We start from the raw sequence: 22,018 nt of genomic DNA, 5'->3' as shown, positions 1-22,018 counted from the left end.
AGTACAGTACAAGGAGATGGGATACTAAGAAGTCAAGAAGCAACATAAAAAATCATGAACATTTGAGCCTAAACTTCTCTAAGCTAAGAGATTCTGTTCCCAAAGATGCTTTTTATCATGGTACTTAGGCTCAGGAGGCAAGTTCTCCTTTTTGGTGAGGGTGGAGAGGAAAGATAGGAGTAGCAGGTGGAGGAGTGGGAGAAATGGTTTTAAGTCATGATGGCCCATGGGCAAGGGTTCTTCAGATGGCACCATTAGGCACCTTCTGATAGTGTCATTATGCACCTGCCATCAGGTGTACGTCCGTGCCATGACTGAGTACTGGCCCCAGGAGGATCCCGACATCCCCTGCATGGACGCTGGATTGCCTTTCCAGAAGGGGGACATCCTCCAGATTGTGGACCAGAATGATGCCCTCTGGTGGCAGGCCCGAAAAATCTCAGACCCTGCTACCTGCGCTGGGCTTGTCCCTTCTAACCACCTTCTGAAGAGGTAAGGAACGTCACCACTCCTGGACTCAGGGCTGAACCATCAGGAAACAAAATGTTTTTCTTGGGTTTCTGTTACCTCAAGATGAGATAATGAGGGACAAGCAGATGAATGAACACACACACACTGGTTTATAAATCCAAATGTCAACTTATCGATAAACCCTAAGCATCTTAAATACCAAGGAGACGAGAATAATCATATCAGCTAGAAAACAGGGAAAAGTCTTGGGAAACTAAATTAAACTTAAAAAGTGCTATGGCCTGAATGTTTGTGTCCTCTCCAAAATTCATATGTTGAGACCTAATCCCCAATGCTATAGTATTAAGAGGCGGGGCCTTTAGCAGGTGGTTAGGTCATAAGCACTCTGCCCTCATGAATGGGATTAGTGCCCTTATAAAAGAGGCCTGAGGGAGCTTATTTTCCCCTTCCACCATGGGAGGACACAGCTAAAAGGTGCCATTTATGAGTCACGGAGTGGGCCCTCGCCAGACACTGCATTCACTGGCTCCTTGATCTTGGACTTCCCAGCTTCCAGAACTATGAGCAAATACATCTCTGTTGTTTGTAAGTGACCCAGTTTACGGTACTTTGTTATAGCAGCCTGCACAGACTAAGACAAAAAAGGATTCACCTTCCAAGGCTGAGTTGAGACATCAATTTCAACCCACCACCCTCACCTTATGCTACTGAGTTTTGACAAGCTACCAAGGGAGGGCGTGCAAATAGAAAGAAGCAGCAGTCCCAGGCTCAGCCACTGTTAAGAGATCAAGAAGAAAAAATGGAACCAGTAAAAGATATTGAGAAGGAATGACCAACGAGGCAGAATGAAAATCAAGACTGTATGGGGTCCTCATCAGCTATATCACCTTCTGCTGGGAAGGCTGAGAATTGACCACTGGATTTAGCAGTATGACAGTCATTAGTGATCTTAATAAGAGCAATTTCAGTGGAGAAGTGGGGCCGAAATCCTCATTAGAGTGGGATTTGAAGAAATGGATGACAGTGAGCATAGGAAACTCTTTGAGACATTTTGGGATAAAGCAGAGCAGAATGATGGAGAAATAGCCACAGGGGAGAGTGGAGTGGTGTGAGCAAAATTTTTAGATGGCATAAGTAATGGGAGTCATCCACCAGAGGGAACATTTTGATGATAAGGGAGAAACAGAAGAGAATTGCTGTTGTCGATGTCTTTGAGCAGGCGGAAGGAGATATGCTTTAGTATTCAAGAAGAGGGCTTGGCCTGACCTAGGACCATAAACAGCTCATCCATAGAAATGGTACCACGAGGGAAGATGGAGTATGGGGCACAGCTGAGGGTGGAGCATATGGCAGGCACTTGTGGAAGTTCTCTCCTAACTGTTATTTTCTCAGTGAAATGAGAAATCATAAGCAGAGAGCAGGGTGGGGAAGGGGGCATTGGGAAGGAGAGAGTAGAAAGCTTGAAAAGTTTCCGTGAGAGTTGGAGAGCAAACAGATTAGGTAAACATAGTGTGATCAGCATTAAAGGCCCTCTTAAGTTAAAGGGCCTTATATTTGAAGTGCTTCTGGGGTGCGGGTCCAGATTAGACAGAGGGTTGGATTTAACAGCAAATCAAGAGGGGGCCAAGGGACAGATTATAAGGATGGAGTGTGACATGTAAGCTGTTTAGGAGGGAGATGAGGAAATGAAGCAGGTGAGGATTGGTGAGAAGGAAGTAAGATCAATGGATTGCAGGTCTTTATGAGGTCAATGGTGTATTGGGGCTGGGAAGATGGGAGGTGTTAGTAGAAGAAAGGGATGCTGGAAGTTAAAATTAAGGAGAGATTGCTGTTGTCGGTACTGATGAGGTCTTGGGTATGACAACGGGAGGCAGTGGCTAAGGTTGAATGAGGGAAAGGTTATTGGAAAAGAGGAGATCAAGCACCCAATAGGCCAGCGTGCTGAAAGGGACATTTGTATGTGTGATAAAATCATTGAGAACTGTGACAGAACAGTGTTGAGACCTAGGAGTGAGCAGGAGTGAGCTGGCGATGGCTACCAGAAAAGTAGTGGGATGATGTTCAAAGCTGGGGGCTCCTAGGGAAGAGGAAGAATAATCTGGAAATGGCAGTGAGAAGCAAGGACACACCCCCCACCTCCAGGCCCAGTGGAAGGAAAGCTATACACAAGGATGTGCTGGAGCCATCTGACACGAGCCATCTCTTCACACACCCACGTTCAGTGAAGACAGGATGGTAGCTTGAAATCAGCCACCGTGAGAGCATCAACACTGTAGAAATCAGCAGAGCCTCCGAGTCAGGGCTTCCATCCCCCAGAGCTATTTCACCAGCACCCCACTGGGAGTGGGAGAGGAAACATCCCCATCTTGAAGGCTGCAGGAGAAGCAGACCACAGGGAGAGTTGGGCTGCAGTTAAAGCAAGAAGAAAGGGCTCAAAGAAGAGGCTGAGGTCTAAGAGAGTTTGCTGAAGATTTGCTGTGAGTTCCAGAGGGCATGGGTGGGTGGAAGGGGTCTTATAGGGATTAAAGCACAGGGGATAAGGGGTGACCTGAGCTTGGGGGCTGAAGGACATGAACAGGGATAAAGGCCTAATGAGATTAGTCCTCATGGTTTCAGGTCAGAAAGTGGTGAGGAGGGTCTGGCAGGGGTCTTGCAAGGAGCACACAAAACCCAATTATGGGTTTATTGGGGGAGCACACAAATAAAGGATGATAGGAAGTTCTCATGCTGCTTTTAGTCATTGCCACATGAAAACCTAATATGAAAATAAGAAACTAAACAATTTCACTTAGAAGCAATATGTCAATAGCAGAGTCTACACAAATGTCTTGTTGGGGACAGAATGATGGAAGGCACCTCGGATTCTCCTGAATCTCATTCAGAAAACCAGGAGGCACATTGGGGGACTGGAGGAGGGTGTTGAGACTAAATCCACTGCCACATCTGGGCAAGAGGCCTGCCCCGAGCACAGGCTGATGTGGCTTTTGAGAAGTCAGTATCTCTGAGCCTCAATAAATGAGGTCTTTGATATCTACAAACAATTTTTCTCTCTTACCACCTCTCCAACTTTGCTATGAGTAAAAATGAGCTGGGTATTTTGTAAAATACAGATTCCCCGGCTCTGCCCTCCCCTCCCTGAGGATCTGATTCAATAGATATGGACTGAGCCAGGAATCTGCATCTTCACCAAGCGCCTCAGGTGCTCAGGTTAAGTGGTATGAAGAGCAGCATTGTGCTTAGGAATAGTGAATGAGTGCATAAAATATTTTTTAAACTCTTTATAAGAGTGACAGATTTGAATGCAAGTAGCTGGGGGGGTTTTGTTTTTGTTTTGCTTGTTTGTTTTTACTTTCAACAGGTAGAAAATTACATCTGATTTTAGAAAACTGTGAAAGAGTGAGGAGGAAGGCTTCTCCAAAAAGGGCATATTGGTGGAAAATAATACCCATCTAAAGGAGTTTGGAATGACTCTATTGCAAATTGGGGGAGTTAGATGTTGATGGTTTGTGCCAGAGTAGCAAATATTTTTGGCAAGTAGACGTGACTTTCCAGTGAGAGGCCCCATTCGCTGGAGTTTCCCCCAGAGGGAACGTGAAGATGTACAGGATAGCATTTTGTAAGAATGAAAAACCAGGAGCTCCCAGAGGAGAAAGGCCAGGGTGAAGCCTAGAGAGGAAGCTGATAGAGAATGAGAGACACAGAGACAGAGATAGAGAGAGATCAGACTACCAGGTAATTAACCATGGAGTAACCAAGGAAAGGTACAGAAGGTTAAAAAACAGGAAACACAGATATTTACAGAGCTCATCACCTAACTAGGAATCAAGAATCTTGGCTCTGGCCTGCATGTGCTGTGAATTAAAGTACCTTAATTATGCAGAGAATATTTCTGGAAGAATGCACAAGAAACTGAGCAGAAGGAAGGGAAGAAGCCTTACTTTTTAAATGTTTTTATTTTTTGAGATGGAGTCTTGCTCTGTCACCAGGCTGGAGTGCAGTGGCATGATCTCAGCTCACTGCAGCCCTGGCCTCCTGGGTTCAAGCCATTTCCCTGCCTCAGCCTCCAGAGTAGCTGGGACTCCAGGTGCGCACCACCACGTCCAACTAATTTTTGTATTTTTAGTAGAGATGGGGTTTCACTGTGTTGGCCGGGCTGGTCTTGAACTCCTGACCTCAGGTGATCTGCCTGCCTCGGCCTCCCAAAGTGCTGGGATTACAGGCGTGAGCCACCACACCCAGCCTACTTTTTTATACTGTTAAGATTTTTACTATGTGTATATGTTATCTCTTCAAATAATTAATGAATCTGAATGCCCTGCATGTCCATGCTAATTGAGTTTACAGTAAGGTCTCATGTATTATTTAGTCCTCACGATGCCAAGTGCGCTGAGCCCCGTTTCATAAGTGGGGAACTAAGTTTCAGACGTTAGGAGATTTGTCCAAGATCCTAAGGAGGGGAAGCATGCCTGGAACCCAGGTCTGTTGAATCCCAGTCCATCACTTTGTAGATTATAGCATAGATGCCTCCTGCTGCTAACTGTTCAACCTCCCCCACATTGCTTGACTTCCCTGGATCAGTTTCCTCATTTCTAAAGTGAGGAAGGTGGACTAAATTGGCCCTTCTTCAACTCTCTTGTGAATTAGAATCACATGGAGAGTTTGATTTAAACATGTAGATGCCCTGGCCTTATCTCCAGGGAATTGGAGGCAGGCGATCTGGGAGGCCCTGATTATCTGCATTTTAACAAACACCTCAGATGTATTCCAAAGTTTGAGAGATTAAATTAGAGCTTGTTGCCTTTAACATACTTATGACTTACCTGGGCTCTTATTAAAATGGAGATTCTAATTTGGAAGGCTTGGGGTGGGGACTGAGATTCTGCAGTCCTCACAAGCTCCCAGGTAAAGGCGATGCTGCAGTTCTGGGAATACAAAGAACAGAGTGTCTTCAAAATCTCTTGCTCCAAACTTCACAGTGTTGAATAAAGAAGGAAGAGCAACTTTGCTTAGAAAGTTGCTTTGAAGTAGGCAAGGCAAGGAAAACCCGCCCAAAGAAATTGCTGGGGGACTCAAGGGAAGAGGAACAAGTCAACAGAGGTTTCAGGTGCCAAGAAAAGGTGAAGCCTTGCTCTGGAGCCCAGGGGTGATTCTAGAGATCAAGAAAGGAGCAGAGTTGTCTATAGAAACTGTAGAGAGCCTCTAATAGCCTGAGAGGGAAACCTGAACATGTCATGAGAATTCGAAGGAGACTGCAAAGACAGGCTAACATGCCTGAGAGGCAGCTTACCACGGGTCATTTACTGAAACTCCATGTGCAAACTTGTGATCATGTGCGAGATTGTCACTCTAAGTCTTTGTTGTTCTGAAAAGATCCCGTGAGGCAGAAAAAGAGATGAGACAGCCTATATGTTTGGAAAATTTATTTGACAATGTATTTGGAGAAGCAATCACCCTTTTCACTTGAGTGAAGGCAGCAGAATTCTAAGAAACATTCTGTTTGTCGCTGTTCTGGGTCTGTTTCATCTAGGTTAACAAAAAGTGTTTTTTGTTTGTTTGTTTTCTGTCGCATGTTTTTCCCCCCCATAGGAAGCAACGGGAATTCTGGTGGTCTCAGCCGTACCAGCCTCACACCTGCCTCAAGTCAACACTATGTGAGTATTGCAACTGCCCAACAGGTTCTTCCTGTTTGCAATAAAGACCATGGCATTGCAGTAAATAAAGAGTCTAATTGATGTGAGGCTGGCCATGCCTCATGGGAGGTGGAGTCGTTATTTAAATCAATCTCCTTGAAGGGCCCTAGATTAGGGGTTTTTCAAAGGTAGTTTGGGGAGGGGGTGGGGGTGGCTATTCAGTGGGCACTTGCTACTGATTGGTTGGATCAGAGACGAAATCATAGGGAATTGAAGCTGTCCTCTTGTACTGAGTTGCTTCTGGGTGGAGCCATAGGAGCCATTGGTTGGTGGGTCCAGATGGAGCCACAGGTGTCAGACATGCAAAAAACCTAAAAAGATGTCACAAAAGGCCAATCTTAGGTTCTACAATAGTGATGTTATTTGCAGGAATTATTGGGGAAATTGCATATCTTATGACAGTCTACACCTTAGCAGAATTCAGGCTCCTCTCCTTCCACTAACTTGATGGTCTCTCATTAGCTTTATCAAGGCGGCTGAGTTTTAGGGGAAGGACTGTTATCATTTAAACTATAAATAAAATGTCTCTCAAAGCTAACCCTGGAATGAAGGCAGCTTGAAAGCTAAAAGCAAGAGGAGCTTGGGCTAGATCGGATCTCCCCCACTACCATAATTTTCTCACTGATGTAATTTTTACAAAGGCAATTTCAGTATGTGTCTACCTCAGACCCAGCATGTGCATCCTGGGGGAGCCTGCTTCCTCCCTCCCAGGGCTGGCTTCCTGCCCAGGAGATCTCTAAATGTCCCCACTGCCCCCAAATAATCTCCCTGGCAGCCAGCCATCTGAAGTCCTACCATTGACATTCCTTCTTTGGATTTAGAAGAGTTTTCAGTTTATGAAAATGCATATGTTCTTATCTTGGTGACACCTGAAGACATCCCTCCCCAAGTTGAGGCCCTCCAAGATCTCCACAGCTCATATGTGCATTATACATGACTGGCAAGCAAGGCTCCATAACTACACATATACCTTCATTTGGGTTCTATCAACTTAGAGGACTTAATCTTCACACTGTTCAGAAGCACTGATTAACAATTGTGTATGCCTTTGGTGAATAAATATGGGATGGAATTGTTACTTAATGAATGCAGTTTGATTGCTAGACAATATTATTCAAGCAGCTGGGGAGTGGTGAGTAAAGGCTCCACGGTGGCAAATGCTTGATTAAAGGTGCTGTGGCTTGGCAGAGGCCAGCTGAGCCTACTGAGCGAGGCCCTTCTGAAATGGCCCTCAGGTGGGCCCTGGAAAGGGGTTAAGGGAGGGAACTGGACACCAGAAGGACGGAGGGGAGGCAAAGAGAGGAGACTGGAAGGGCACAAAAATACCAACATCACAGATCTGCCCAGGGCAAGCCTCACCCACTTTATTATGTCTCCCTTCTCCAAGCCAAAAATTAGTTTTCCTTTTATTTTCTTATTGAAAAGATATGAGGACAACTATAAAGGCAGTTTTTGACAAAAGAAAACATGCCTTCTCAATGACAATATTTTCATATTAACTTCCAGTGGCGAACACATATTTTAGATGGTTACGGTAATAGCTGCAATACCACTTTTTATTTATTTATTTATTTATTTTAATTTTTTTAGTATTTATTGATCATTCTTGGGTGTTTCTCGGAGAGGGGGATTTGGCAGGGTCATAGGACAATGGTGGAGGGAAGGTCAGCAGATAAACAAGTGAACAAGGGTCTCTGGTTTTCCTAGGCAGAGGTCCCTGCGGCCTTCCGCAGTGTTTGTGTCCCTGGGTACTTGAGATTAGGGAGTGGTGATGACTCAACGAGCATGTTGCCTTCAAGCATCTGTTTAACAAAGCACATCTTGCACCGCCCTTAATCCATTTAACCCTGAGTGGACACAGCACATGTTTCAGAGAGCACAGGGTTGGGGGTAAGGTTATAGATGAACAGCATCCCAAGGCAGAAGAATTTTTCTTAGTACAGAACACTTTTTATTTTTTTAAACTTAACATCTTTTTTTACTTTTTTAATTATACTGTAAGTTCTGGGATACATGTGCAGAACGTGCAGGTTTGTTACATAGGTATACATGTGCCATGGTGGTTTGCTGCACCCATTAACCCATTATCTACATTAGGTATTTGTCCTAATGCTATCCCTCCCCTTAGCCCCCACCCGCCAACAGGCCCCCAGTGTGTGATGTTCCCCTCCCTGTGTCGATGTGTTCTCATAGTTCAACTCCCACTTATGAGTGAGAAAATGCGGTGTTTGGTTTTCTGTTCCTGTGTTAGTTTGCTGGGAATGATGGTTTCCAGCTTCATCCATTCCCATTCAGTATGATACTGGCTGTGTGTTTGTCATAAATAGCTCTTATTATTTTGAGATACGTTCCATCAGTACCTAGTTTATTGAGAGTTTTTAGCATGAGGGGTTGTTGAATTTCATCAAAGGCCTTTTCTGCATGTATTGAGGTAATCATGTGGTTTTTGTCATTGGTTCTGTTTATGTGATGGATTACATTTATTGATTTGCATATGTTGAACCACCCTTGCATCCCAGGGATGAAGCCAACTTGATTGTGGTGGATAAACTTTTTGCTGTGCTGCTGGAGTTCATTTGCCAGTATTTTATTGAGGATTTTCCCATCAATGTTCATCAGGGATATTGGCCTGAAATTTTCTTGTTTGTGTGTGTCTCTGCCAGGTTGATGGTATCAGGATGATGCTGGCCTCATAAAATGAGTGAGGGAGGAGTCCCTCTTTTTCCATTGTTTGGAATAGTTTCAGAAGGAATGGTACCAGCTCCATTTGGTCCTGGGCTTTTTTTGGTTGGTAGGCTATTAATTACTGCCTCAATTTCAGAACTTGTTCTTGGTCTATTCAGGGATTCAGCTTCTTCCTGGTTTAGTCTTGGGAGGGTGTATGTGTCCAGCAATTTATCCATTTCTCTAGCTTTTCTAGTTTATTTGCATAGAGGTGTTTATAGTATTCTCTGATGGTAGTTTGTATTTCTATGGGATCAGTGGTGATGTCCCCTTTATCACTTTTTATTGTGTCTATTTGATTCTTCTCTCTTTTCTTCTTTATTAATCTGGCTAGTGGTCTATTTATTTTCTTAATCTTTTCAAAAATCCAGCTCCTGAATTCATTGATTTTTTTGAAGGTTTTTTTGTGTCTCTATCTCCTTCAGTTCTACTCTGATCTTAGTTATTTCTTGTCTTCTGCTAGCTTTTTGAATTTGTTTGCTCTTGCTTCTCTAGTTCTTTTAATTGTGATGTTAGGGTTTTGATTTTAGATCTCCTTGCTTTCTCCTGTGGGCATTTAGTGCTCTAAATTTCCCTCTAAACACTGCTTTAGCTGTTTTCCAGAGATTCTGGTACATTGTGTCTTTGTTCTCATTGCTTTCAAATAACTTATTTATTTCTGCCTTCATTTTGTTATTTACCCAGTAGTTATTCAGGAGCAGGTTGTTCAGTTTCCATGTAGTTGTACGGTTTTGAGTGAGTTTCTTAATCCTGAGTTCTAATTTGATTGCACTGTGGTCTGAGAGACTGTTATTATTTCCGTTCTTTTGCATTTGCTGAGGAATGTTTTACTTCCAATTGGTGGTCAATTTTAGAATAAGTGTGATGTGGTGCTGAGAAGAATGTATATTCTGTTGATTTGGAGTATAGAGTTCTGTAGATGTCTATTAGGTCCACTTGGTCCAGAGCTGAATTCAAGTCCTAAATATCCTTGTTAATTTTCTGTCTCGTTGATGTGTCTAATATTGACAGTGGGTTGTTAAAGGCTGCCCCTATTATTGTGTGGGAGTCTAAGTCTCTTTGTAGGTCTCTAAGAACTTGCGCTGTGAATCTGGGTGCTCCTCTATTGGGTGCATGTATATTTAGAATAGTTAGCTCTTCTTGTTGTGTTGATCCCTTTACCATGATGTAATGCCCTTCTTTGTCTTTTTTGATCTTTGTTAGTTTAAAGTCTGTTTTATTAGAGACAAGGATTGGAACCCCTGCTTTTTTTTGCTTTCCATTTGCTTGGTAAATATTCCTCCATCCCTTTATTTTGAGCCTATGTGTGTCTTTGCATGTGAGACGGGTCTCCTGAATACAGCACACTGATGGGTCCTGACTCTTTATCCAATTTGCCAGTCTGTGTCTTTTAATTGGGGTATTTAGCCCATTTACATTTAAGGTTAATATTGTTATGTATGAATTTTATCCTGTCAAAGCTGGAGTGTCCCAGGTCGACTTCAGACTGCTGTGCTGGCAGCAAGAATTTCAAGCCAGTGGATCTTAGCTTGCTAGGCTCCATGGGGGTGGGATCTGCTGAGCAAGACCACTTGGCTCCCTGGCTTCAGCCCCTTTTCCAGGGGAGCAAACAATTCTGTCTTGATGGTATTCCAGGTGCCACTGGGGTACAAAAAAAAAAAAAAAAAAAAACTCCTGCAGCTAGCTTGGTGTCTGCCCAAACAGCTGCCCAGTTTTGTGCTTGAAACCCATGGCCCTGGTGGTGTAGGCATCCGAGGGAATCTCTTGGTCTGTGGGTTGTGAAGAACGTGGGAAAAGGGTAGTATCTGGGCCAGAGTGCACCTTTCTTCACCGCACAGTCCCTCACAGCTTTCCTCTGCTAGGGGAGGGAGTTCCCCAACCCCTTTCGCTTCCCGGGTGAGGCAACGCCCCACCCTGCTTTGGTTTGCCCTTTGTGGGCTGCACCCACTGTCTAGCCAGTCCCAGTGAGATGAGCTGGGTACCTCAGTTGGAAATGCAGAAATCACCTGCCTTCTGCACTGATCTTGCTGGGAGCTGCAGACCAGAGCTATTCCTATTCAGCCATCTTGCCAGCCACTTAACATCTTATCAGAAATATTTTTCATGACACAATCTTCATAGTGATATTTTAGTTACTTCTTCCATGTTTTGAAAAAGTTTTTTTTAAAAACCAAACTTTCATTTATTAAAGGCACATGAAAATGCTAATTACAGTTTCTAATCAGCATCTGATAATTACCTGTAGTATAACTTCTGGTTGGCATTTAATTTGCTTATGTGGCCTGTATGATTTATATTAGCTTTCTAGAAGTCCATGCTGAAAATAGTTTGCAATTCTCTATTATTATCCTCACAAATCTCTAGGTCCACGAGCCTCAGGTTTGGAGCCACTGACTTAAAGGGTCCCCTCTCTCAGGGAATGTTTCCAATAGACATGATTATTTTTTAAACTACTAAAAAGATCATTTATTTTCAACTATTATAGATGATCCTACAATTAATATTATTTTGTATGTTTCTGCTCTGCTTAAGTCTTATTATACCCTCCTCCCCCCCCAAAAAATATTAGGGGCAGGCTACTGAGTCCAAAGATATAGGGCAATTTTATTAATGAAGTGTTATTGATGTTAGTTTGCAGATGATTATTAAAAAGTTATTTACTGAAGGTGCACTTATAGTTGTCTTCCCTCTTTCTTTCCCTTCCTCCCTCCCTCCCTCCATCTCTCTGTCTTCTTCCTTCCATTGAAAATTTGGGTTCCTAAAATATGCTGAAGTAAGCATTTAATTCAGAAATTCATAGAATGCTACTCTTGTAGAACTAGCTGGGATGGAAGAGGGTGGGATTTACCAGAAGCAAGTAGATTCCCATTTCCAACAAGGCTCACAAATGTATCAGTTTTATAAGGTATTCATTTATCATTTTCTTACTAAATCTTCCCTAAATTTCTAGAGAATAAACCGAGAATACTAATTGCAATAATTTTTGCACATTACATTTCTTATTGTAAATTAATCTGAGAAACTATAGCACAGATATTGTGTTCTTTTTATCCCCCCGCTTCAATCATTTGCTTGTACCCAGCAATTTCTATGGAAGAAGGTAAGAAATAGTATTTAGGAAAAAACTCTTATCTCCAAAGTCTTTTAGAAATTTCTTGTAGTTTAAAAAATTCACTTTAATTCAATTCAGCTATTTATTAAGCTCTTCCTATATACCTAGTAGTGTGATAGTCATTAATACCTTAATTTATAAAAATATGTCATTCAAAGATATGCATGCAAAGTATAATTGTCCTAACACTGAGAGGAATAAAGAAAAGAGAAGCAACATTTATATGCAGCTCCAGAGTTTAGCATAGCATATGGCAAGAAGTTAATAAAAGCTGTGAAACTGATGAGATGTTTTGTTTCAGCTGCTTTATACACATTACCTAACAATAAAACCATAGTGAAATTATTATTATTATTCCCATGTTATGGATGAAGAGATTGACATCGAGAGAAGGTAAGAACAGTTGTCAGTAGTTGCAAACAGTGTAGTCTGGATTCAAGATTCCCTCTGTCTAAAAGGCCCTGCATTAGGGAACAAATGGGACCTTCAGTTACTAGCCTTTCCCCTTCTCCATGCCCAACCATCTGGATGACTCATTATGATGTCTCTCTCTCTCCCTCTCTCCCTCTCTCTCTCTCTCTCTCTCTCACACACACACACACACACCCACACACCCACACACACACCCCAAAGCAAGACGTTGTCTGCTTCCAGAGAGGGGAAAGAAGAGGTGTCTCCTTAGCCACCAACCACAGTTCATCCTTGAATTTGGAAAAGGAAACCAGAGAACTGCAGAATGACTTTTGAAGGCTGATCTATGGGAAAAAGGCTCCAATCTGTGTCCCCCCAAAACAAAAAAGGTGTATGACACAGGAAGGCGAGAGCAGAAGGAGAGGGAAAGAGGGGCAAGTCCAGGGTGCCTGCTTCTGGTTTTTCTACTCAGGGTCATGTTACAGGCTGCACTGTTAAGAGTTGTGAAGGGGAGCCTGGGCATAGCCCTTGGTGGGAGGGGGGAGCTGGGAACTGTACGGTAGTGGTGGGTGATAAGGCCATGGTCTTAGCTTGAGCTTCCATAGCAAGATACCACAGACTAAGTGGCTTAAACAGCAGATATTTATTTTCTCACAGTTCTGGAGGCTGGAAGTCTAACATTAAGGTTCCAGCAGGGTTGGTTTCTGGTAAGGCCTCTTTTCTTGGCTTGCAGACAGCCACCTTCTTACTGTGTGCTCATGTGGTGTTGCCTCTGTGCATCCTTAGAGAGACAGTGAGAGAGAGAGGGAGAGAGAAAGGAGAGAGAGACAGAGAGAGAAAAGAAGAAGAAGAAGAGAAGAAGAAGAAAGAGAGAGAGATCGATTGATCTGATGTGTTTTCTTCTTCTTATAAGGCCACCAGTTCTATCAAATTAAGGCCCCAGCCGTATGACCTCATTTAACCTTAATTACCTCCTTAAAGGCCCTCTCTCTAAATACAGCCATACTGAGGGCAAGGGCTTCAACATATGAATACTGGGGGGAACACAATTCAGTACGTTATCCTAGCTGATAATGTGGAATCATTGATTTAGGGAGAACAAAATCAGTGGCCCTATCTTAGATCCCAGAGTCAAGCGTCAGAAAAGTCAGAGCTTCTTGTGCTGTTACTAGATAATCATGCCTGGTTTTTGTACCTTCCTCTGTAAAATAAAAATGAAAATTGTAGTCTTTGTTTGCCCTAAAGAAAAACAACTTTTTATGTCCTGGGAACTAATGAACTCACTGTTGTTATGGATGGCTAATAACAATCTAATTAACTAGGAAATTAAATTAATCTAATTAATTAGGAAAATAATCTCTAAATGAATATAAGTAAACAAATGCCAGTGCAGAAAATCTCAACCATGCCACTCATTTATCTGTGTCCCTACCTGTATGAGACAGTGTTATTTCATAAAATTTTTCATATTTCACTTAAAAACATTAATGAGTGATGTGGTTTTTAAGGGGTGGCGATAAGTGTTATTTTATAGTATAGCTTATTCTACATACTATACTTTGGACTACACTTTTACAGACTATGTACTTTTGGAACATGTATAAGCCTCATTTATTAAATCAGTATTTGTTGAGCACCTGGGGTGTGCTGGGCACTGCTAGAAACAAGATGTAAAGTGCTGAAAGAAAAAAAAATTCAGAGCCTTTATTCAAATCAACTATTTTGATACTTAAAAGAAAACTCAATTTAAGAAATAATTTATCATTTGCCCACTATGTGCAAAATACTGTACTAAGAGTCTGTAAAAACTAGTGAGGCAGTCCCTGTCTTCAAGAAGCTGTCTAGGAGAACAAAGAAGGCAAACCCCCGAATGGTTATAGATGTAGAATAGATGTGCAGTAGCAGACAGTTCAAGGTAGTAGGAAGAAAATGCTCTGCAAGGAGGTATTCATTCTGATCAGTGTTTGGGATGGACCTAGAAGCATGACAGGCACAGGGAACAGTGTAAGCAAAGGCCGTGATGTCCACTCTAATGGTAGCGTAAGATGCGTGAAGGAGAGAAGCAGATGACAACCTTCCAAGCTGGGTTTAGATCATGCTGTAGAGAGTTTTGAGAATTAGGATAAGTAGTTTTTAAAGTTATATTCCTTTATTCTCTTATATATATTTCAGCTAAAGGTAAAGAGAATTCACATTTATTGAGTACTTACCACATGCCTGAGCTTTTCATGCATTTTCTCAATCCTAGTCTATATGGTAGGTGCTATTACTCTCCCCATTTGCAGACAGAGAACAGAGGCTTAGAGGTCAACTAATTTGTGCAGCATTCAAAAGCCTGTGGTTTTTAATTTTTAACCATTTTATGTTATATAGCCTCCCACATCATACATTTTCATTTAATATAGGAGAGCCCTTTTTATCTCTCCAAGTAAGCAATAGTTGTAAATTTATCATAAGGTGGACTGAGTGTTATTGACATACATAATTTTATTTTTATTTTATGAGTTTTATTGACATACATAGGGAATTAAATTTTTTAAATTTTTAAAAATTTTTTAAATTTTTAGATGGAGTTTTGCTCTTGTTGCCCAGGCTGGAGTGCAATGGCACTATCTCGACTCGCTGCAACCTTTGCCTCCTGGGTTCAAATGATTCTCCTGCCTCAGCCTCCCATGTAGCTGGGATTATAGGCATGTGCTACCACGCCTGACTAATTTTTGTATTTTTAGTAGAGACAGGGTTTCACCATGTTGGTCAGGCTGGTCTCGAACTCTTGATCTCAGGTGATCTGCCCGCCTCAGCCTCCCAAAGTGCTGGGATCACAGGCGTGAGCCACCATGCCTGGCCAGGAATTTTGTTTTTAATGCAGACACATTTTAAATTCTGTTTCTCCCTTTCTATACTCTTTTATAGAAGATGACATGAAGATTGATGAGAAATGTGTGGAAGCAGGTAACATTTTCTCTTGATTGCTTTGCTGTTAGAAGAAATATGAAGCATGTCAATTATAGATTATCTGAAGCAGAGGTGTCCAAAGGGGCCATGGGCCTTTCCTGGGGGAGAAATGTGTAAAATGACCCTCCACCCCCATCTATCTTCTGTAGTTCTGGCACTTGGAAGGAGAAGCTGTGGTAATGTCTCCAGGTTCCCACTGATCCACTAGAAAATGCTCTAGAAAGCAGTGCTTTGTAAATGATCTCAGGAACACTTAGTAACACTCAGCATATCCGATGGTAGAACACTTGGAAACCTCTGCTCTTTGTGAAATACCATAAAATATTGCAGTATCAAAATTTTAAAGAGCAATATGTATGTATTTTATTATTAAGTTTGAAGCCATCTTCTGGTGGATTCTAGTATAGATAAATAGTAGTAGGTTCCAAAATGATGAGACATGCATGAAAGTTTTTCACATTTCTCTTCTTTAATTTTTTTGTAAATTGGGGAAAGAGTTTTCAAATTTAGTGGCAGAACTAAGATTGGCTTAAGAATCACTAGGATTTTGTTAGGAGACCAGTTGGAGAACCTTAGTCTGACAGGTGAATCTGTCTTTGCTTTACAGGCTAGTCTAGTTTTTAGAAGTGAGAGAACAGTATAAAATTTTAAAACAGTGGGCATTTCAATGATTCACATATATTTTCCAGAGCAACAGCAGAATACTGCTGACATTATGTTTATTTTACCAAGTATACATTTTTTTAAACTTGCAGTAATATTCATTTCCTTTCTACAATTTCCATTATATTTTTATTAGGTAACAATTCCCATAGTTCAAAATTTAATAACTACAAAGGTGTATTCAGTAAGAAGTTCCTCTCTTTCCATGTTCTCTTACTCATTTTTCTTTCTTGGGGCAATAAATGTTAATAGTTTCTTCAGTATCACCCCAGACATATTCTGTGCACATAAAAGCAAAGATGTGGCCGGGCACGGTGGCCCAAGCCTGTAATCCCAGCACTTTGGGAGGCCGAGGTGGGCGGATCACGAGGTCAGCAGATCGAGACCATCCTGCCTAACACAGTGAAACCCTGTCTCTACTAAAAAAAAATAGAAAAAAAATTAGCCGGGCGTGGTGGCGGGCGCCTGTAGTCCCAGCTACTCAGGAGGCTGAGGCAGGAGAATGGCGTGAACCCGGGAGGCGAAGCTTGCAGTGAGCCGAGATTGCGCCACTGCACTCCAGCCTGGGCGACAGAGTGAGACTCCATCTCAAAAAAAAAAAAAAAAAAAAAGCAATGATGTATATATTTCTCCTCCCCTCTTCATCACCCCCATCTTTTTTCCAAATCCAAATGCACATAACCTTTGATAGCATGAAATGCACACTGTTCTGTTCCCGGCTTTTCCAACTTAACATTCTATATCTTGGAGGTGACTCTATCTTAGCACATAAAGAGCCTTGTTTTATTTTTTTAACAGCTTATTGGTTATTGTATACTTATACAATCACTTATTTGTAGGCATTGTGTTATGTCCATTTGTTTCTATTGTAAACAGTGCTACAATGAATTGCTTTATAAGTATATCATTTTACATGCATGAGAATACCTTAGATGCAGCATTGCCTGATCCAAGGACGCATGCATTGGTAATGTTGCCATGTATTTCAAATTACCCTCCATGTATGTTTCTTAATCCTTAATCTCTCTTTAAAATGCTAACAAGAGTTGTTTTAACTAATGCGGAAGTTGGTTTATCTCACATCCTTCTCAGCCACCTGATCATGCCTACGTAATCAAGTCATTCATATGCTCACTCTCCTCGTCATCACCCCCGTTTGTGGGTCCCCAACTCTTCAGGCAGGGTGCACCCCTCCTACATCGGCAAGCCCTCTGCAGCAAAGCCGAGCAGTATCCAACAATCTCTAGGGATTTCCCTGACATTCCACTTTCCCCTTCCCTCTGAGCTGCTTTTTACATTTTATTTTATTCACCCTCTATTATTTTATTTATTTTAAGCTCCTGCTGCACCCCTGACTGTCATCATGGCTCAACTGCCGAATACCATGTCTTTCATGTAAAGCTGATATGTGCCATAGAGACACCATCGATTTGACCTTGATTTAGGAAAAAAACTTTAAAAAGGTGGTGTATGGGCAGAAGTAGGGGCCAGAGAATTAGACTTAAAATATAGACTCAGTGTAGATAGTCATGTAACAACATTTTTTGTTTTTGCCTCCATGGAAAATCATAGATGAAGAAACATTTGAATCTGGTAAGTAAAAAATGAGTATTTGGTACTGATTTTTAAATGTATATTCTAAATTTTGATGCAATTTATACACATATTTAGGATTATAATAATTGTTTAAATATATCAACAGTAAAAAAATTAAAAAGTAACTGCGTGTATCCCACATCATATTGTCAACCTCAAATATACATTATAAAATTTATTTTTCATTTTAATTTTTAATGTTTTTGAGACAAGGTCTCTCTGTCACTCAGGCTGGAGTGCAGTGGTGTGATCATGGCTCATTGCAGCCTCGAATTCCTGAGCTCAAGCGATCCTCCCACCTCAGCCTTCCAAATAGCTGGAACTACAGGCATATGCCATTACACCTGGCTAATTTATTTATTTATTTTGAGACAAGGTCTCAGTCTGTTGCCCAAGCTGAGGTGCAAGTGGTATGATCATAGCTCACTGCAGCCTTGACTTCCTTGGCTCAGGGAAGTGATCCTCCCACTTTAGCCTCCCAAGTAGCTGGGACTACAGTCCCATGCCACCATGCGTGGCTAATTTTTCAATTTTTTGTAGATACAGGGTCTCACTGTGTTGCTCAGGCTTGTCTCCAACTCCAGGCCTCAAGTGATTCTCCCACCTTGACCTCCCAAAGTGAGCCACCACACCTGGTCCCAATAAAATATATTTTAAAAAATACAGCAACAGTGCAGTTGAGAGATGTAGATTTTACCTTAACCAGTACTTCTCACAGGGCTAGTACTGTCCCTGATGCAGCATTTTGGAACTTTTTGGGAGCATTTTTTTATTGTCACATTGATTGGGGATACTCCTGGCCTTTAACTAGTGTCTCTTGACCCACGTATCTTCTGAATGTCCTGCTGGACAAAACTCGTTACAAATATAAAAGGGTCATTTTTCAATAGACAAAAAGTTTTCATAAGATTTAGCATGAGAAACACAGTGGTTTAGAAGACAGTCATTACGGAGAGAGATATTCAAACAGAATGCAGGCATTGCCTTGCAATTATTGAATGATTTATTCCACGTATCCGGTTTATTCGATATTGCTCGTAAATAAACTGGAAAGTATATCTATACTGAATTAATTTTCTTCTTCTTTAATATATTATTTGTTATTATTGATGACATATGGTAAGTATCAAGTGTCTGTCCCTCAAAATAATGTTGACATCATTAAAAACAAAATAGGCCCCATAGAATTTTATTTTTAAACTGCAAACCTGCTGGGGCATGTTAATATGACTTATCCAATTCCAAGTATATTATTTTCCCTCATTTTCTCCCATTTAATTGGTCTCTAATTGCTTTGGCATATTATCTTTACCCCAATTAAGGCAATTTCCTTCTTTCTCTTACCACATACAAATAAATCTAGCCTTTTATTACTTACCAAAGCACTTTTTATTCTAGTGTCCACCTGCTTCTTTTCTATTTTTCTGTACTTCATATAAGGAATATTTTCTGATTTTCTTACTTCTCTTGAATCCATGCTTCTTTGTTATAAGTAAATATTAATATAAGCATCTAGTAGTTTCTTAGGTCTTCCAAAGATGTTATGCCCAAGGATTTATATTTTGATATATACACTTTTTTTTTTTTTTGAGACAGAGTCTCACTCTGTCACCCAGGCTGGAGTACAGTGGTGTGATCTGGGCTCACTGCAATCTCCATCCCCCAGGCTCAAGTGATTCTTGTGCCTCAGCCTCCTGAGTAGCTGGGATTACAGGTGTGCACCACAACACCCAGCTAATTTTTGTATTTTTAGTAGAGACGGGCTTCCATGTTGCTCAGGCTAGTCTCGAACTCCTGATCTCAAGTGATCTGTCTGCCTCATATATATATACTTTTAATATATATATATTTTTTAAAATATAAATTACTTCTTTTAAAATGTTTTTTAATGTTACAGCTGGAGCATTGTATTGATTTTTAAAATTACATGTGTGGTAGATTATGCCATCGATTAATTTCCTTTCATAAAAGTAGAGAGATTGCTACAAATATTAGTTATTAAAAAAAGAAAGCATTGAGACAGATGAGTTGTGAACCACTTTTCTAAATTATGTACATTTATGTTGTTTCAAAATTTCCTGTTTTCCATTAGATGGTTGGCCTGTTAGAAATAATTTAATTGATTATTTATACTTGCCCAGTGTTTGGGATTGGCTTAGTTTTTAATTCCTCTAGCTTATTCTCATCCTTCTTTGTTCTGTCCCACTGGAAAACACTCCACATGTGAAGGCTGTGGTTGAGGCCGGGGAGTGTTTGCGGGTCTGTGGAAGGAGAGGCAGTGGGTGAGACCACCGACTCCAGCCAGATTGGCCAGTTTGAACCCTGGGTTCATTACTCACTAACTGCGGGTTCTCTGGCTCTTAACCTCTCTGCCCTTCAGGTTCCTCACCTCTAAAATGGGAACAATAATTTATATGAATAAAGTGCTTAGAACAGTGCCTGGTACACAGGAAGTGCTACACAAGTGTTAGCGGGCGTTATTATAGTGAAATCTTGTTCCTTGGGGGAGTCAGCAGCCAGTTCTTTGAGAACAGCACTGCAGAGGGAGGTGCCTACTGTAAAACGCCCCTTGTGGACTCCTCTCAGCTGGAAAAGTGAGAACTCTCAAGCATCGATACGTTCTGAACCCAGCTCTCTGAGGAGCTCAATTAAGGAACAATTAGCACCCAGCTGGCATATTTTCTAAGCATAGAACTCTTGGCATGCATTCCATGATGCTTAATTCTGTTACTTAGACTGCTTAGTGAGCAGTTAAGGTTCTTCAGTTTCGGTCTGTAGTCTGAATAAAGTATAGTATGACTTCCTTGAATTTCCCCGGGAGGTGATGAGGTGATTGTATAGTTTATTTAATCAGAAGCGTCATTAAAAAAAAAGAAAGGCTGGACATGGTGGCTCATGCCTCTAATCCCAGCACTTTGGGAGGCCGAGGCGGGCGGATCACTTGAGGTCAGGAGTTCGAGACCAGCCTGGCCAACGTGATGAAACCTCGTCTCTACTAAATATACAAAAATTAGCCAGGCGTGGTGGCTCATGCCTATAATCCCAGCTACTCAGGAGGTTGAGGCAAGAGAATTGCTTGAACTCGGGAGACAGAGATTGCAGTGAGCCAAGATAACGCCATTGCACTGCAGCCTGGGTGACAGAGGAGACTGCATCTCAAAACAAACCAAAAAACAGAATATGGCTATTTTGTGATATCTAGAAAACAAAGAAAACAGTTTGCTTTGTATTTGGTTTCCTCTGTCTTCATGGGGCAGCTGGGGATGGAATTGTGTGAGACGCAGGAAGGGGAAGGAATGAGGACCCTCGCTCGGGCCAGAGGCTGCTGCAGCACCCAGCCTCAGCACCATTTCTACCACTTCCTCCCCTTCACAGAGCTGCTGCAATACTGCCTCAGGGAGAGAGGAGAGAGAAGGCTCAAACCTGTTACTTTCCTTTAACTTCTCCCTTTGAAGCCCCATTTTGTGCCAACCAAGTAGAGTCTTCCTGGGTTAAAAAGCCTTCAGGGAGAGTCTTGATAGGCAACTTTCAGAAAAAGTTACTGTCCCAAGCAGCGGAGTCAGGGCAAACCAGTTTCTCAGTCCCAATCATGTGGTGATCATTTGCCTTGCCAGGCCTTACCCGAGTTACCTTTTGCTAGTGGTGACGTGCACGTCTTGCTTATGTCATTTGCCTTGATTTGATGGCTAACATGATCTTCTTAAAGGCTTAACTTTTTCATGTCTGTTTCTGCACTTACCCAAATATCCAGAGGAACTTTCAGAAGGTAATTGTTTTTATTTCCTAGATATACCAAATAGAACTATGTTTAAGATCTTTCAGTGCCTCAAAAATGAATACTTGACCGGATAATGTTTAAGATGAAGATATGGTATTTGTTGTTGTTTACGGTTTTCCCCTCATATTTACATTTTTTCCCGAGGAAACACACTTCCAAACTAAGTTTGTGAGGTTCTCCAAGGATATGACATTTTGTGGGTGAAATCAATGATTAAATATTCAGTTTCATAGACAACATTTAAAAGAACAATAAAAATAATTAAGCTTTATAAATGTATCCCCAAGAAAACATTTCCTTTTAAACTTATTGACATATCTAAGTGAGAAAATATACTTACTTACCAGAAGATGGAATTGATATTGGTGTGTTTTCTTTCTTTGTATTTTAAAACACTTAAAAAAAAAAAGGTTAAGAAAAAAGGTTGCATATGTCAGTTCATTCTATTAACAAATGCTCTTTATATTTTATATATATGTTTATATTTGAGACAAAGTCTCTCTCTGTTGCCCAGACTGGAGTGCAGTGGTATGATCTCAGCTTACTGCAACCTCCATCTCCCAAGTTCAAGTGATTCTCCTGCCTCAGCCTCCCGAGTAGCTGGGACTACAGGCACAA

At 41.4% G+C, this 22,018-nt stretch overlaps 1 protein-coding gene across 1 annotated transcript in view; it reads left to right on the top strand.

Moving 5' to 3' along the window:
- Window positions 1-22,018, top strand: part of MPP4 (MAGUK p55 scaffold protein 4) — a 49,329-nt gene that overhangs the window by 12,686 nt on the left and 14,625 nt on the right. Inside the window, exons 9-10 of the mRNA XM_054679226.2 lie at window positions 296-492; window positions 6,058-6,122. Coding sequence (XP_054535201.1) covers window positions 296-492; window positions 6,058-6,122 — 262 coding nt within the window. The remainder of the gene's footprint in view (window positions 1-295; window positions 493-6,057; window positions 6,123-22,018) is intronic.

This window comes from Pan troglodytes, chromosome 13 (assembly GCF_028858775.2).
Source record: "Pan troglodytes isolate AG18354 chromosome 13, NHGRI_mPanTro3-v2.0_pri, whole genome shotgun sequence".
In the NCBI taxonomy this organism is placed as follows: Eukaryota; Metazoa; Chordata; class Mammalia; order Primates; family Hominidae; genus Pan; species Pan troglodytes.
Note: the sequence above shows the minus strand (reverse complement) of the source record. Positions and strands in the feature narration are given on the sequence as shown.